The sequence below is a fragment of the Acipenser ruthenus genome, chromosome 4, assembly GCF_902713425.1.
Source record: "Acipenser ruthenus chromosome 4, fAciRut3.2 maternal haplotype, whole genome shotgun sequence".
Lineage (NCBI taxonomy): Eukaryota > Metazoa > Chordata > Actinopteri > Acipenseriformes > Acipenseridae > Acipenser > Acipenser ruthenus.
The window spans coordinates 102,845,079-102,862,102 of NC_081192.1; the positions used below are offsets into that span (position 1 = coordinate 102,845,079).

The 17,024-nt window shown below is 37.2% G+C and overlaps 2 protein-coding genes across 6 annotated transcripts; one reads left to right on the forward strand and one right to left on the reverse strand.

Moving 5' to 3' along the window:
* Positions 1-532: 532 nt before the first annotated feature.
* Positions 533-11,844, reverse strand: LOC117400347 (leucine-rich repeat-containing protein 37A-like). 5 transcript variants are annotated; one of them, XM_059023288.1, is made up of 11 exons: positions 11,780-11,844; positions 10,275-10,437; positions 8,663-8,734; positions 8,501-8,572; positions 7,181-7,252; positions 7,011-7,091; positions 4,747-4,818; positions 4,350-4,421; positions 3,108-3,182; positions 1,667-1,791; positions 533-1,068 (listed from the first exon to the last, which is right to left on the reverse strand). In XM_059023288.1, exons 5-11 carry the CDS (start codon positions 7,228-7,230, stop codon positions 683-685), a joined length of 861 nt encoding a protein of 286 aa, XP_058879271.1. In that variant the 5' UTR covers positions 7,231-7,252; positions 8,501-8,572; positions 8,663-8,734; positions 10,275-10,437; positions 11,780-11,844; the 3' UTR covers positions 533-682. The 5 variants fall into 5 exon arrangements, 4 of the variants coding, with proteins under 4 accessions (XP_058879271.1, XP_058879272.1, XP_058879270.1 ...); XM_059023289.1 differs by lacking the exon at positions 11,780-11,844 and adding an exon at positions 11,110-11,561; XM_059023287.1 differs by lacking the exon at positions 11,780-11,844 and adding an exon at positions 10,984-11,103.
* On the forward strand, positions 11,753-16,211 carry LOC117400346 (isopentenyl-diphosphate Delta-isomerase 1). Its single transcript, XM_034000176.3, has 5 exons — positions 11,753-12,123; positions 13,707-13,879; positions 14,231-14,323; positions 14,847-14,977; positions 15,620-16,211. The coding sequence occupies exons 1-5, from the start codon at positions 11,999-12,001 to the stop codon at positions 15,935-15,937; spliced, it is 840 nt and encodes a 279-aa protein (XP_033856067.1). The 5' UTR covers positions 11,753-11,998; the 3' UTR covers positions 15,938-16,211.
* The last annotated feature ends 813 nt before the right edge of the window (positions 16,212-17,024 follow it).

A 17,024-nucleotide genomic window follows, 5' to 3' on the forward strand; every position in this document is an offset into this window, starting at 1 on the left:
ATTTTTCGATCACATCTAGTGAATTTTAAGTGATAAGTTTCTTTTGATGCTCAAATATAAGTGATACATTTCTTTTGATGCTCAAATATAAGTGATACGTTTCTTTTAATGCTCAGTACATATAAGGAAGGAGAAATCCTTTGTTGGAGCGCCTTTACTGGATGTGCTACTCGGAAGCCCCCAAAAAAGAAAAAAATTTAACACTTAGTTGCAACATCCCATGCATCACAAATGATCTCAGACAATACATTTTGTAGAGTGTTAATCTTTTAAAAACAATACCTGTTATTTTTATTTACACTTCCTGTACAGAAAACTGTAAATGTATCAATTCACAGCTATATAAATACACAGTGGTGAGAGATGGCCAGCTTGTTGTGAACATTTGTTATCCTGTCGACAATATGTTCCTAATCTTAACCTTTCTTCTTTAATACATTTATGACAGATGTTGTCAGATACTGTCGAAAGGGTGCATTATTAAACCACACGATACAATATAAAAGTAATATATTTAATTCAGTTTTTATTTTTTCCAACATACAATTTATAAAGATAGTCTAATGCTTGCTTTAGATCTATAAGCTGGTGTGAATTGCTTTCGAGTGATTTATTGTTTAAATCTGCTAACAAATTTCTCTTTTCCTTATTATCTGCAATGGGTCCTTTGAAAAGATGTTCACTATTTGTCTCCAATCTTTTTTTTTTCGAAATTGGGAAAGTGATTGATTTCCCCAGTTTTTCCTGTTGTTTCATTCAGTGCAGCTAATTGGTTTAAAATATAAGGCAGGCTTGATACTAAGTTCACTACTGTTTGTGCGAGGTTTAACTTGAAGTCTGAATGATCTTTTGAAACTGGTATTACGATGACTGTTTGGTTAATATATACACGTTTGTCTGTGTTGTTTATGGGCACAGCAGTAGTAGTACTGTTCATATCAGATGTAAGAGAGTTAAAGTCGTTACTCCTAAATAAACTCTTGGATTCATTCATGTTCGGTGTTTTCTCTGGAATCGTTGGATTACAGCTGGGTCTTACAGATTGCAGGGAATTTTCTTCATTTGGATCTGCAAAAACAACAGAATGTACAATATTAATGATGGCTTTCAACACTTTAGTAAATTACACTGTGTAAAGTTTTCATGTTAATCCAAAATTAAAATAATATAAGGGTAAAGTAATAATAGCAAATGACATGTTAATAAATTACAATAAAAATCAGAATCATTAGTATTAATATTATTGAAGTAGTAGCAGTACAATGCAGTGCAACACAACACATACAGTTGTCAAAAGTACACTATACTTCTTAGGTATAGTGCATAGACTTCCATTTCGCACACAATATTAACAAATCATTTTAATGTCTTACAATCTTAATGAACCATATATCAAATAATGACATATGTAGGCTAACCATTCTCAGGGAAGAAAAAAGCTAGGATGACAAAAGGAATGTTTCAAAGTCACTTGGGTGTTAATATTATTCCAAAATCTTACAAAGTTGTTGTGGACAGTCACTTTGATGTAAACCCAATAATGGTGCTAAATGCATGGTACCTCGGTTTATATTGTAAACATAGCTAAAGGGCTGTTTTTTGTGTGTGGGGGGGGGGGGGGTTATGATACAAATTTTAAGTAAGCCTATTTAATACTATTACTTACAGCATTTTTTCAAATTTATTTCACATTTCAAATCTTTGCAATCCAGTTCCAAAGTTCTGCTAAGATAGAAGCGAGTATGACTTGGGAACATGCACAAACAGCATTTAGTGGCATGGGACAGATACCTAGACAGGGAACAGATAGAGATGGATAGCATCAATTCCTAAAATCAAAGATCTTGCAGAAGTAGTGCAGAATAGTGATTTCAACGTAAACTGAATATAATGTAAACAAAACCAATGTATGCCTGGTAGCATAATCTTAGGGGTTTAGTCATATCAGATCGAATGGTTTGTACACATGAATATGGAAATGTGAAAGGATCTTTATCATGAAGGTTAACAACATTAATTTCTACTGGATACCACCTGTAATGGAATGATTCATAAAATACCGCAGTGTACCAGCTATGTACCAACTAAAATTCTATTAACTGTTTTCCACTGTACAACCGAGCCACACGCAGTGAACGCGTCGAGTCACATGTACATGTGTTAAGAGGCACTGTATTTGAATTGAGGTTATGGTTGTATTTTTCTTCATTTTCATTCTTCATATCTTACTGAATACAACTTAAATTCAACATATATATATATACATATATATATATATATTATTATGTGTTTTGGATCAGCAAGAAATACATGTGAGAATGTGGGTGGAGCCTTAATTAGGTAATTGTTAATTACTGATTAACTGGGATCCAGCCACATTCTATAAAAGCCAGGAGAAATCCTCTCTGGGTGGAAAGTTGGAGAGTACAAGTGTTGGAGAGTTTGGAGAAGAAAAGACAAATGAATGCTACTGGTGTATTATTTGAAAGGTACTTGTTTTGTGTATTGTGTTTGTGTTTATTTTGGCCCTTGTACTCTTTTGTTTTGTGTTATTTAATTTCATAGATATGAGCGCAGCAGCGCAGTCCCTGAGATTCACCAAGCAGGGTGCAAAATTCTGAATCCATCTGCAGCACTCAAGAGATTGAGCAAAGCATGAAAACTACTACTGAGGGATCTTGAACGTCATACATGCCAAATTACACTTCATAGGAAGATGTGTAGATGTGTGCTCTGGTATCCCTTACCAGACGTGCATGAGTACCACTGACAATTCTCTGAGGGCTTGGTTAATACATTATGGTAAACAACACTTACATGAACACAAATAAAAATATCACAAATTCAAATTATAATCCAATTTCCTATTCTTTGGTATTTACTTATACTTCTTTTACATGCTTTTTTAAAATTATTTATATGAACTGAAAATGTAAATGTGTGTGAGTCATTTACAGCAACTAAGCTATATGTATGGTACAAAATATCAATCCTGTAATTTGAAACACATGCCCATGGTGTCCAAAATTAATAATAATAATAATAACAACAATAATAATAATAATAATAATAATAATAATAATAATAATAATAATAATAATACCTACAGGTTTATAACACCTTTTTTCTTATGCAGTATAATGCCAAGTGTTTTTATTGAGATTTGGCTTGTGTGGATATCCCTAAAAAGAATAGAAAACATACATTTTTTTTTATCATTAATCAGTTGCTGATACTTTAATAAGTAACAATTTAAAAAATGTGGTGTAGTATACCTATTTACCCTTTCTTTGAACTCAAGGACACATATCAAACAGGTCTTGTGTCATTACAAACCAGTAGCAGATCATCAACATTTGCATAATACCTCTGGATAGGTCATGCAAGCAATCGATGAACATTACACAACAACATGATGCTTTATTACATCAATAAACAGTATTTTTAAGCTGTCACTGAGAAAGATGCTGCATACATATCCAAAAGGTTGCTCTGATAATGGGTGCACTAAACGGTCAGTTAGAATGTGAATAGAAGCGCTGCTATTATTTTCAGGAACATTTTTCTGAAATAATTTCCAAGCAACACTTGATGATTCCTGCTATTTACAATTTGTAATCACACACCATGGGTCATACATCAACAGGGGAATACATTTCTCAACCATTACTCTTGAGTGTTCACCAGGAGAAAAATCACTTCTCTTCTGAATATACCAGGGTATCCAGTTCACCATCTCTCCGGCAACAATGCTGACTTTGTGTTTTCACAATACGTCCCTCATTCCAATCAGAGCCAGAGACAGCGTGAACTGGATACACTGCGATACATCTTTCTCCTGGCAAACGTTTCCAAGTAAAAGTTGGAAAAAAGTAATTCACTGCTTGATTTACCTATGAATAGAAATATCATAACCATTTACAAAAAAATTGGGATTATGTTGAAATATATAACACTGCGATACAGACAATACTGGATACAGCAATGGTAAAGTAATGAGTTTCTTGTACAGGCATCTGAGTGGATATAAGCCAAGGCAGTCATGGTATTACTGATGTCTCTAAGTACAATGGATGCATGCTCTAGTTATTGCTATTTTCTGACATGTGCTGAAGATTTTCTTTTTAAGGTCCTGATTTCAAATGTTTTAAAAGTTAGTTATTACCCTAACCCTAACCCTAACCCTAACCCTTCCAACTGAGTCTGACTTCAACAGAATGAGTCAATCCCAATAAAAGAGAATGGCAGATTCCACATGTCATGTTGTATGTTATACTGACTTGTCCGAATACTGTACATATCAATAAATAACACAAAAGTTATAGGTAATATATTACAGAGATACTCACAAATACGTTAATGATGTCATATTTTCAAAAGCACGATCGCCTATGAAGTCCAGATCGTTGCCACTCATATTCCTACAGGAATTTTTTTAATTAAACAGTATTTAAACGTGTATACAATTTAAATTCTTAGTGCAGAAACTGGGGACTTAAGGGTCAAGTCTGTGGTTGGCATGCCTAATGTTGCTAGTCTAGTCATTCATTCTTAATGGTAAATTTCAAATATTGATCTCGAAAGCTTGTGGTATCACATCTCCTTCTCTTTGTCAAATATTGGTCACAAATGTCTAGTTCTGATAAAACTTGATTTGGAATGCTGTTCTTTATTTCACAGTGTTTTCAATGTGGCATATTATGTTACACAGCAGCGTAGCATGGTTTTATAAATATCTGTACTTACAAGAAACTCAATTGGGAAAGCATTCCGAAAGCATCGCAGCCAATGGTTACAATGCGGTTGTTGCTCAGATCTCTGTTTTCCAAATATGAAAAATAAATTAATTAATAAATTATATATATATATATATAGGTGATTATTCTGTAGTATTTCATTTCTAGTTGCAGTATTAAACATTGAAACACTCCTTGTTATAAACTGTTGGACCTTTTTCCATTGTATTGTTAATATATTTATAATGTTTATAAGCACTCAATAAATAGTCCCTGATATAAACACCAACAGGGTTAATTATTATTATTATTATTATTATTTATTTCTTAGCAGACGCCTTTATCCAGGGCGACTTACAATTGTTACAAGATATCACATTATACATTATTTCACATTATACAGATATTACATTATTTTCACATACAATTAGCCATTTATACAGTTGGGTTTTTACTGGAGCAATCTAGGTAAAGTACCTTGCTCAAGGGTACAGCAGCAGTGTCCCTCACTGGGGATTGAACCCACAACCCTCCAGTCAAGAGCCCAGAGCCCTAACCACTACTCCACACTGCTGCCCCAAAATATACAAATATATGGAGTGCCAGTATTTAGACCAACCACTGTCTGGATCATTATGGGAAAAAGTTTCACATAACCAAGAACCTGTTAAAGTGAAAAGAATTCAAATAGAAAAACTATATCCAAGTGTAACAGGGAGAGATCTGGACTGGCCGTCTGACGCATGCACGATGCTGCAGGGAGGGGGCGGCAGTCCCGTAGGGTCGGCCTGTCAGTCATGGCGGTGACACGGAGAGGTGGGGAAGAGGGTGTGTGCGCTTTCCCCCTCTCTGAGTGGCTGGTAGGCGGGCTTTAATGGGATTGTTTGTCCTATAAAATAATACTCTGCTGTTTCCTCAGGGCTGCCCTTTTAAAGAAAAAACCAAAAGACGTACTGGGAAGTACAGGAGCCGGGACCGAGAGAGAACCGGGACCAAAAAGAAAAACGAGGAAAACAAAAAAAGATAAAGAACGGAAAACTTAACCGTAGTGGAGAACCCGTGGGCAGACCCCTTGTGTAGTGTGAGGGTAGACTGAGGAGATGGCCAGAGTAGGACGGAGACCCGGGCCGTGCAGCTAGCGACGGCTGGGGTAACGCTGCCGAAGTGCAGCACCTTTTCTTTTGTAGTTTTGTTACTGTGTTTTATTTTCCTTTTTACTTTCGCCTTTGGTTCTTGAATTATTGTTTGAGCACTTGTAAGTGCGCCCGCACTTGATCTGTACCGCATCGGTATGTCTGTGGTTCTGTTTTACCATAGTTGGTAAGCAGACCACGGTGAACAGCGCCCTCTGCGGGCTGAAAAAAGAAAGTACACCCGGCACAATAAAACTGGGCACCTGTGCGGTGCTTCAAGTACACCTTCTGTCTCTTGTGTGTCAGTGAATCACCCACCACCCTCCCACACCAAGTAACATTTTAAGCGTGATGATAAGATACAGAGAGGAGTTGCCATTTTAAGCGTGATGATATGATACAGAGAGGAGTTGCCATTTTTAAACGTCTTTCTCTCTCTATATTTTACATGGAGAAACTGGGTAATTGAAGCCTAGCCCATCCTTATGCCCTGAAGTAATAGCAACTGAACTCTGATTTTGACGTCATGTCCTGTATTAAATCCCAGGTAAGGTACTCACACACTGCCAGTCGGCATTAACAAAGGGCCTACTGAAGGTACGGGCCAGGTTTACTTCTGTAATAACTCAGTCAAGTTGCTGAAAAAGTGGGTGTGCAAATGAACTGTTTCACCTGACAAAGAGGGGGTTCCTGTAAGTAGATGAAGGGTTTCTGCCCAAACTTTTATTTCCATGAACTTTATCACGCAAGTCAGAGGTGCACTCCATGAGTTGCATATGATTATCATTATGGAATTGGCTTTTCTTTTTGGACAATGGGCTACTGTATGTGTGCTGTCATAGGTGATCTTTTATAATTGTACCACGTTAAACTACAGTACCAAACATTTCTTAATTACTTTACTTTTATGACAAGGACCATGGATATGCAATGTTTTGTTAATACTCTTACATTCAGTGTGTGTTTTGGGAATTCATCGTCTTCTTCTTGTTAATTAATCCCCCAGGGCGGTGACGGTGTGGCTGAGTCTATTCACCCACGTAACCAGGGATCTTTGTTAACTGATTATTTTGCTTTTGTTTTAACAAATTCCCAAATTTCACACACACTTGATAACACCAATGTGCACTATGTGACTTACAATACTTTCAAGTAAGGGAATCCAGAGTTTGACTTGAAAAGATCATCCTGAATACCAATGAGTTGGTTGTTACTGAGATCACTGTAAGAGAACAAAACTGTTAAAAACATAAAAATAAAACGAGACTAACTGAGAATGGTGAATTTTAGACTGTATTGTGTTTAACTTACATTAGTTGGATATGTAACAATGGCTCAAAGGCATAACTTGTCATGAACATTATTTGATTGTCAGATAAAAACCTGCAGGAAAATACATAACATGTTTTCAACACCATGATGAGAAGAAAAAAGAAGTAAAATTGATAACAAAATAATTGCATAATTAAAATAAAGGGATGTGCCCCTCCAGTCAGACTGTCAATAATAAGCCACACAACACATTTCTGTATTTGTTTCTTGCCGTTCCAAATCAGAAATGTAATTTGGCACCAGCAGAAAGGTCTACTGAAGTAGAAAAGACTGAACTGGAATTTAACAGCAGTGCATTACTGAATGTATCAACACAGGCAAGTTCTAGTAGAGTGTTATCAGTCTTTTTTCTTATAGCTTCCCCATCTCCTTCTAATACATTAAATGAATACTATCAATTAAAGAGCTTGGGAAAACATACTCCTCAACCTAGTTTGGTCTGCGAAAGGCAGAATCCCATCTGAGGTGATCATTATCTTTGGAAGATGAAGATATGCAGGCAGACACTGAAATCTGTGCACTTTCTCTAACATGTTGCTGCTGAAGATCTCGGAGTTCAGTGATAACGCAACACAACAACACTCCAAACAACAAGTCCAAACGTGTATTCTTTCCCCTGTATTTCAAAACACAGGGGAAATGATCAAGGAACTAACATTATAACATGCTGGACCACAACTTTGTGCAACACCAACCAATGATATGTGTATCAATGAAACAGTGGCAGAGGGTAAGATTTAAGCCTTACACTGGTTACCTGGTCAAATTACCACTTTTCAATAGATTTATTTCCCTCAAACTTCAATATTGTTGAAATGAATCTTGTTGCAAAGTAAAAACTGCATCTATAATGAAGGTGAACCCCTTAGCTTCTATAATGTATTTCATGCCAACTTTACCAAACAGTTTTCAATTTTAGTACTGATGGTCGCTTAAGCCGAGGGAACACAAAGCCACTTATTCAGCAACAGTGGTTTGAAACCTGGTTCCAGGAGACCTAGTCTGAGTCAGCTTTGCTGTATCAAACCCCCAAGTCTCCCATGGTGTGCCATGCAGTGGCCTGAAACCTAGTCTCAAGCCACAAAGGGAACTGTAAAACATACCTACACGTCCTACTGTATCATATAGGCAGTCTAATGAAGCTGTTCTATAATAATGTTCCCAAATTTTACAATGGGGAGAACAACTGTTTCCTAGTTTCCAGGGTGAAACAGTCCCTTGAATGATAAAGCATGACCAATTTCACACTGATATATAACATGAGTAGAAATACAGTTTTTAATATTAAATGAAACTTACAGATATTTTAATTTGAACAGTCCAGCAAAGGAGAGTTTGTTTACTTCCGTCAGATTGTTATGTTTCAAATTGCTACAAAAAAAGAAGAGTGTTATTTAAAATGACATACAATACAATGTCAACAAAGCCTATGTTTAAAATATTCTGGCACCTCTTACTTACAGGTATACTGCATTCTGATACTGAGCCCATATCGCTCCTTTTAATTTGGAAATGCTGTTACCACGGAAATCTCTTAAAGAAAACAGAAAACAGATTTAACATACAGAATTACTGTGCATTCATGGTACAAACATAAACCATTGTTGTCTGTCCTGTAGCAAAGGTTCAAGTCCAGCTCTTTACAGCTATAGATTACTCATTTTTTAGCTTCTTACACAATTTTTTTTACAGCAACATGTTTTTACTTTCCCTTTGTACTTACCATAATAGACCACATAGTGTCGGAAGGTATGCTGATTTTAAACTTTGATATAATGATAAAATCAGAGATTGTTGTTTTTAAGTTAATTTATTATTTTCATGATATTTTATGAAAAGGCATGCAAAAATGAATCCACCCTTCAACCATAACAATGAAGTCCCTTTTTCCCTCTATTCAGTTTACTATTCATAGTTTGCAGTGCTAACCTTGGTTTGTGTTGTCACTAGTCTGTTAGGTACTGTAGTTACAACAATACACAGCCTGGACATTCTCATTAGGCTGGGTGAAACTGGGTGGTTCATTTTGAAAAACAAGTGTCAGACATCTCACAGTTGTAAAAGCTTACAGTATACCTTAAAACAATGCAGTGTGAAAAATAATTTGTTAGCAATTTCAGACCTTTATCAGTAGAACGTTGAAAGGTTAGATATCTCCTTTCCCCACCCAATTTATTAAGAAATATATGTGAATGAAAAATGGGTAACACTTTACATAGGTGTCTCTAATTACTGTGTATTTACATAGCAAATACATGTGTACTTAGTTCTACTTACATAATTACAATGTTATTTTAAGAACATAAGAAAGCTTACAAACGAGAGGAGGCCATTCGTCCTATCATGCTCGTTTGGTTGTTAGTAGCTTATTGATCCCAGAATCTCATCAAGCAGCTTCTTGAAGGATCCCAGGGTGTCAGCTTCAACAACATTACTGGGGAGTTGGTTCCAGACTCCCACAATTCTCTGTGTAAAAAAGTGCCTCCTTGTTCTAAATGCCCCTTTATCTAATCTCCATTTGTGACCCCTGGTCCTTGTTTCTTTTTTCAGGTCAAAAAAGTCCCCTGGGTCGACATTGTCTATACCTTTTAGGATTTTGAATGCTTGAAGACTAAATAGATTCAATTCTTTTAGCATGTCTGCATACGACATGTCTTTTAAACCCGGAATAATTCTGGTTGCTCTTCTTTGCACTCTTTCTACAGCAGCAATATTCTTTTTGTAGCGAGGTGACCAGAACTGAACACAATATTCTAGATGAGGTCTTACTAATGCATGGTAAAGTTTTAACATTACTTCCCTTTTAAATTAAATTATGCATAGTTACAATGTACAGTACTTAATGTGTAATTTTATTTGCACCATCTAACCCTAACTCTATCACTAACTCTAGCCTGACCTAACCCTAACCCTCTTTTCTGATACAATTGTGTACTTACATATATGTATATATAACAGTGACTTCAGGTTTTCTTTTTTGTTTGTTTGTTTGTTGTTGTTTTTTTGTTATTTCTTAAATGACTAATCCATAAAATACATGCATTGTTTTATAATCATAACAACGGTTACTTACAGGATAGTGAAGTCTACGGCTGAGTCTAGTGTGGGGATGTTTTTCAGCTTTAATCCCTTATCTTCCGAAGTGCAGGAAAGAATGTTGCGGAAACACGAGCATGGGGACGGTGGGCACGCTAATGCTGTAGCAGTGGCGAAACTATTTTTACCAGAAAAATCTCCTAGGAAACAAAATAACGACAGCATAAGCAATACATGTGGGAAAACTGTCATCGCGATGATAATGTTGCTTCCTCGCAACCATGTGTGAGTCGTTTTTAAGTTACTCATTCCCGTTTGAAATAAACTAACAACAAATAGGGTGCTGTAAAAAAAATAATAAAAGTCACAGGCCAGGGACGTTCTGTTGACGGTTATGGAATTTTATTTGAATTTTGCCTCGCTATAGTTTTCAGTTTGCGTTCGATTTTGTTGTAAAAGTTTGAGTCGACCTCGTCAGCGAATCGTATTTTTTATACAACATTTTTAAAAATATCACATGCTATAGTACATACATCGAATTTTATTATTATAAGCAGCCTACAGCACTTAAGTCTCGCTTGACAGTAAACGCGCCTTTTTTTATCGCACACTGCTGTAAGGGTCAATTGCTGCGTATCAATTTTAGTCCGCTTGATGTACCCAACAAACGCCGGGAATGAAATTAGTCTGATCCACTTGCTTGTACTTATGATAGCCTACTGTTGATAATCGCAATTGCAGCCCACCAAAACGTTGATTAGCGTTAGCCCATTCGGATCAAAACTAGATCAAGGCAGGTACCGATTGCAGCTTACTAATGCAGAAACTCCCCCGTAACACACACAAAAAAGAGATCCACATTAAGTGCTTACGTTAGTCCTGTGAGATAGAGAGTAATGTAGATTGGGGGTGTCTTAATTAGGGCGGGGTATGATATTAGCACCAGTAGTCGGCTCTCTGGTGCTAAACTTTCAAAACAGTTTAGCACCAATTTTAAAAACGGTTTGCACCCCTGCCTGGGTATGTTACCACACCAATGTAATGACTATTTCTCAGTGTCAAATATATCAGACACTGGATAGCAAAGGGTTAAAATGTATATATTTTGGCAAAGAACACGAATAGCTGCACTTGGTTCATGTTTTGAGTGATCAAGTTTTTTTTTTTCTGTCATTGATAATTTCCTGTTTGGGATGTTGGTTTATTCTTTATCCTTACAAAATGAAACACTTTGCTTTCACATTGCATTTAAGCAAACCATTTGAACCAGGTTGGTAATATACTAAACGAACTCTAGTCGCTCACTGAGGTGCTCTCAGGTCATTTGGTTTAACCTGAAGGATTCTCAAATACAACGTCCAAACGAGTATGTGGAAAGGCCTAGAGGCGTATTGCCAATATGCGCCACCAGAGGGCTAAAAAGGGCAAAGTGAGTGAGGTGTATCTAAAAAAAAAAATGCACGATTTCTTAGGGCGTGTTCTTTGTATCAAAACCATCTGCGTAGAGAGGATGGGCGGTCTTAGCTGACAACTATTTCCTACCAGCGCTTCACTCCAGTAGTTCAGTTTTCAGCTTTCTTCGTAGATGTACTGCTTCTTAACAAAACAAAGGGGGGGGGATGCCTAATAAGACACTGTTTTGTAGCATTTGACTGCACACGAAGCGTCGCTTTGGTTGGTGCCTCAGCTCGAACCGGCTGTGGTTCGATCGCGTGTCTTTAAGGGCATTCTGTGTGATTGGTGTTCTTGTCGGGTCTGGCGATGCTGCGCAGCTTGTGGGCGGTGCTAAGGACGGTGCCCTGTGAGGGACTCACTACGACTAAAGCAAACTCATTGCTGTTTGGGGCAGTAAAAGTGAGTGCTGCTTGTTTTAACACACGGGCCAGGTAATCTATACGTTTTTTTCTGTTGGTTTACTTGTCTTAGCTGTAGCACAGTCCACGAGAATGTATGTGAACAAAAGTGTGTTATTTTTCCAGGGAGTGGTGTATAGCATTGCGTTCTGCGGAATTGAAGCATGTAGAATATATGGGGGTTGTTTGTCGTATCCCCTTGGGGTTGAGCATTGTACAGGCAGCAGATCTTATGCACGTCAGAGTACATTATATGTACAGTAATAGTAACATGATGTAGTGTAATGTTTATAGTTTCAGGTTACCTTCCAGCTGTACTTCTTATTTGTGTATGTATTCATTTATTTATGCTGCTGCTGGGGTTTGAACATGTAATTACCGGTAAACAATATAGTTTTCGTACAAGTCAGAATAGTCATTCTCGTTTTGATACAACAGATACCATTGAGCACTTTCACTTTGGTCATATTATTTCAACAGCGATGAGCACCTTAGATAATACGCAAATAATAAAACACTGGTATAATAATAATAATAATAATAATAATAATAATAATAATAATAATAATAATAATACATAAACCACCCACACAATTCAGATGTCATGGTAATTAATATTCATTCGAGATAGTGATGTGAGTAGAAGTGAAAGAAAAAATGGTTTTCTTGTTTATTTTCTGGACTTGTTTCTATTCTTTGGCTGCACACTGGTACAGTTAATACAGCCGTAACACTTAACTACACTCCAGATGGGAAGACTGGGTTGGGGTTTCAAATGGGGTTTATTAGAAGTGAGGGTTGGCTATTATCTATTGATACAGGTTCCCTTACTCTGCTCTAGACCAGGCACGCTGCATTCAGACTGTTTCATTATTTATCTCTCAAGGGTTTCTTACGGTTATTGTATTCTTTGCTTATTTGTATGGGTTATATACACGTGTATGTCTGTCTCCATTTATGAATAGGAGCAAAACATTTACATTTTCTGCACGTGAAGTACGGAAGCGGTGCTCTTCCTGCCCAAGAAGAGGTCGGCACCGCTACTGAGTACTGGCAAAACATTTTGTCAAGATACTTTTATATTTCGACTTATCAAAACGATTGTTTATATTTTCTTTGTATTTTAAACCCTTTCCCGCTTCCCGGCTTCTTGTTTATCCGATTACTATTGATGTTTAAAACAACTCGAAGTCACGCAGGTCCGGTTCACGTGACTTATGATGACAGAGAGGTGAATGGTCGCCATGGTAACCGGCACTCTTGCAGCAAGCAATGCTGACTGCGAAAGGCGGTTCCGCATACCTGTCAACATTGAGTCTTCAAAATAAGGGAGCTTTCTAAGACAAAAGCATTAAACTATTCCACTATAATTTGGTTGAATGGAAATGCAGCAAGATTCCCATTGCATAGCAGTTTGATCCATTCCTGGTTTTACTGTGAGTTTAATAAGACACCTGTGCTTGTTGCCTATACACTCTGGTTAATCAAGCTCATAGTAAAAACCTGGAATGGGTGAAACTGCTATGAAATAAGAGTCTTGTTTGCATCATTGTAATACTATATCAAGTTTGTTAAAATGTCAATACATGCTAACAGCGTTTTACATTTTTTTATAGGTATTTTGGAAACTCAAGAAGCTTGTTGACAATGCCAGAAGTAAACACAGATAGCTTGGATGAGAAGCAGGTCCAGCTTCTTTCTGAAATGTGCATCCTTATTGATGAAAATGATGAGAAGATTGGCGCTGATACGAAGAAAAACTGCCACTTAAACTCAAACATTGATGAAGGTACAATGATTTACTGGTGTTTATCAGTGGCATCGGTTATGACTTAAGAACTGAAGCCATACCACCTTAGAGTCATATCTTGTAAGCTTGTCAAGGTTGGTTTTGGTTATTACTTGGATTGGGTGTTAGTAAAGGGGATTCCTTTCAATGAGGTGTCAAACCAAGGTCCTGTCTATTCTGAGGACATCAAAAAAATCCCATTGACAAGTCAGTCAACCCTGGTCTCACGAATCAACCCTAATCCTGAATTCTAAACCAATTCTCCATTGCCCGCTTTATTTCCCACATTGCCACTCTTAATAAGACACACTTCAGATAACTTGGAAGTGATTTTAAATGTGTTTGCTTTAGGTTTGTTGCATCGAGCTTTCAGTGTTTTCCTGTTTAATAATGAAGATAAACTGTTGCTACAACAGAGATCTGATGCCAAGATCACCTTCCCAGGTATGTTTTTTTTTTTCTTCTTGTATCCCGTGTCCTATCTATGTATCTATTTTAGAATTGATATATATATTTATTTTTTTTCAAAGTTTTCACAAAGCAACTTCTCAAAGTCCAGAGATCACACAAACTGTTTTAAAATGTCTTAAAATTAAATTAAAAAATTGTGACCGAAGGGGGTGTTCTGCCATATATTCGATATTGTACTGATTAATCTGTTTCTGGTGACACGGATCACTCCCCATCACCCACCTCTTCTGACAAGGGTCCTACTCGGCAGATGCTGTCTTCAGTGCTGCTGTTCAGAGGGTGAAAAGTCAGTCATATGATTTCCCAAATAGGTTGTTCTCATTGTGCCAGTTCTGAAGAGTAGAACTGTGGCTTTCTACCTTGAGAATGTCTACACACAATCTTTATGTGCGTCATAGATATAGAAAACCGTATGACCAGTCATGTAGTACAAAACTCCCACCATTTCCCTGTTAGAGAGGTTCAAAGCCATGTGTTTCTTTTACCTTTCTTGCAGGTTGTTTCACTAACACTTGCTGTAGTCACCCGCTGCATACGCCACTGGAAATGGAGGAACAGGATGCTGTTGGTGTGAGGAAGGCAGCACAGAGGCGCTTGAAAGCAGAGCTGGGGATCCCAATGGAGCAGGTTATTTCAACAACATGCTAAAAATTCCAGCATTGCAGTAAACCAATACAATTTAACAGAACCTCTTTTGTTTAATACTATTTTCGGCACTGTGTAGTACTAGCGTTTCTTCCAGTTTTATTCAGATTTTATTATTGAGTGGTTAATGAAGAATGCATATTATATATGGTTTTTAGATGAAAAGATTGTATGTCTTGGGGAAAATACTTAGTACTAAAGCAATCACAGGGATTGAAATAAGACTCCCATTGCATAGCAGTTCCATCCATTCCTGGTTTTACTATAAGACGACACACTTGAGCTTGATACCGATATACTGTGGCTAATGAAGCTAATTCTATGCCGGGGGGGAAATTCCTGAACACTGCATTGAAACAGCTTGATGGTTATGAATTGCTTTGTCACTGAGTTATCCCTCTATACAGTATCTTCTGTGATCATGAAGAAAGTGATTTAGTTTGGGGAATAGTTCCTAAGATTATTTTTTAATTAATGGGTTGTGCTATACGTTGATCATGTGGTTTCACAGACACCCATCAGCATTCATTCTGGAGTACCTGCTGTAGGCAGGGTAGTTTAGCGTTGAGATCTAACTCAATGATCAGCAATGACTTCTAATTGCTCCTCATCATGTTAATGCAGGTTCTTCCAGACGAGCTGACTTACCTGACCCGCATTCACTACAAAGCGCAGTCTGACGGAATATGGGGGGAGCACGAAATTGACTACATTCTGTTTGTGCAGAAGGAGGTGGAGTTAAATCCCGACCCCAATGAAATCAAAAGTCACTGCTACGTCTCAAAGGAGGAACTGAAAGAGATGTTGAACAAAGCGAAGAACAACGAGATCAAGATAACGCCATGGTTCAGCCTGATTGCAGAGACATTTCTGTTCAAGTGGTGGGATAACCTTCAGAATTTAAAGCAGTTTATGGACCACGGCAAAATACATAGGATGTGAAGCCTTTATTTTAACAAAAAGTCTGTATAGAATGCAAATGCCACACTGTACAGAAGCTGCTATATGAATTTTAATCGTGTTAATTCATTTTTTTTGCACAATAATTTTTATTTTGTTTTAGGTATTCATCTCAGTAACCAGCACACAGGGTATTTTCTTTATTTTTTGTAAAATGTTCTGGTGCAGTTGCAGTATGTAAATATTGCATGTTAGATTGTGCCTGATAACACAAATGTGATTTATTTGTTAACATGAAATAAAACAATACCTGACAGTGCAGTGTAACAGTGATTTTTCTTTTTTTTAATGGAGTTACACAAACTGTATGGTAGGGTATACAGTAAGTAATGATAGATTTCATCATTGTCTTAATCATATCAAAACACAGAATTAATACTGTATATTGATAAGTGACATTACTTAAAACTAAAAGGTCTGTACTGTGACCGGTGTGCTATACTTTACATTTAACATTAAAAGAAAGGGGTCCTTAAATTGGACACTCAGCTGGTTCCTGCCAGTCAGTCAGCAAAACAGAAGCATACAAACAGTGCTTCAAAGTACATCCCTGCTGGCACTACATTTTCTTTATAATAGTACAGTGGTAGTGTATAAAAAAAGAAATGCAGCTAGCAGTTGGCAGAATGCTAAGCTACATGGATGACAAGTTGAAGAAACCTCTGCCCCTTTACCTAGCATCATGTACAGTATGCCTTTGACATACCTGTAAGTACACAGACAGTGACTAACTCTACTGTGCTATACCACTGTTTGATCAAAACTGTATGTGGCATGGATATCACAAGTACAGTTCTGTCTCTTATCAAATAAAAAAAACTGGGACAGGGCTGTCCAATCACAGTCCTGGAGGGCCATTCCACTCCAGGTTTAATGGGAAAAATGAGATAATTAAGTACTTCAGGGTCTGGATGGAAGCTTAATTGGTTCAATTAAACCATTTAGAACAGAGGCCAAGAGTGGAAGGGTCAACTTTGGCCACCACTGAACAAGGAACAATCCAAGCATAACCCAAAGTTGACCCTTAAACCCCCAATCCTGTCATTTACCACTTTATCTATGCCTAGTT

Excerpts from the sequence above, each read along its gene's own strand:
- LOC117400347 (XM_059023288.1), bottom strand. The coding sequence starts at position 7,230 with ATGTTCATGACAAGTTATGCCTTTGAGCCATTGTTACATATCCAACTA. Across the intron at positions 3,183-4,349 it reads ATGACATCATTAACGTATTT|GGATATCCACACAAGCCAAA; the intron begins GTGAGTATCTCT and ends TATTCTTTTTAG. Across the intron at positions 1,069-1,666 it reads AATAAATTTGAAAAAATGCT|ATCCAAATGAAGAAAATTCC; the intron begins GTAAGTAATAGT and ends TTGTTTTTGCAG.
- LOC117400346 (XM_034000176.3), top strand. The coding sequence starts at position 11,999 with ATGCTGCGCAGCTTGTGGGCGGTGCTAAGGACGGTGCCCTGTGAGGGA. Across the intron at positions 14,324-14,846 it reads TGCCAAGATCACCTTCCCAG|GTTGTTTCACTAACACTTGC; the intron begins GTATGTTTTTTT and ends CCTTTCTTGCAG. Across the intron at positions 14,978-15,619 it reads TGGGGATCCCAATGGAGCAG|GTTCTTCCAGACGAGCTGAC; the intron begins GTTATTTCAACA and ends ATGTTAATGCAG.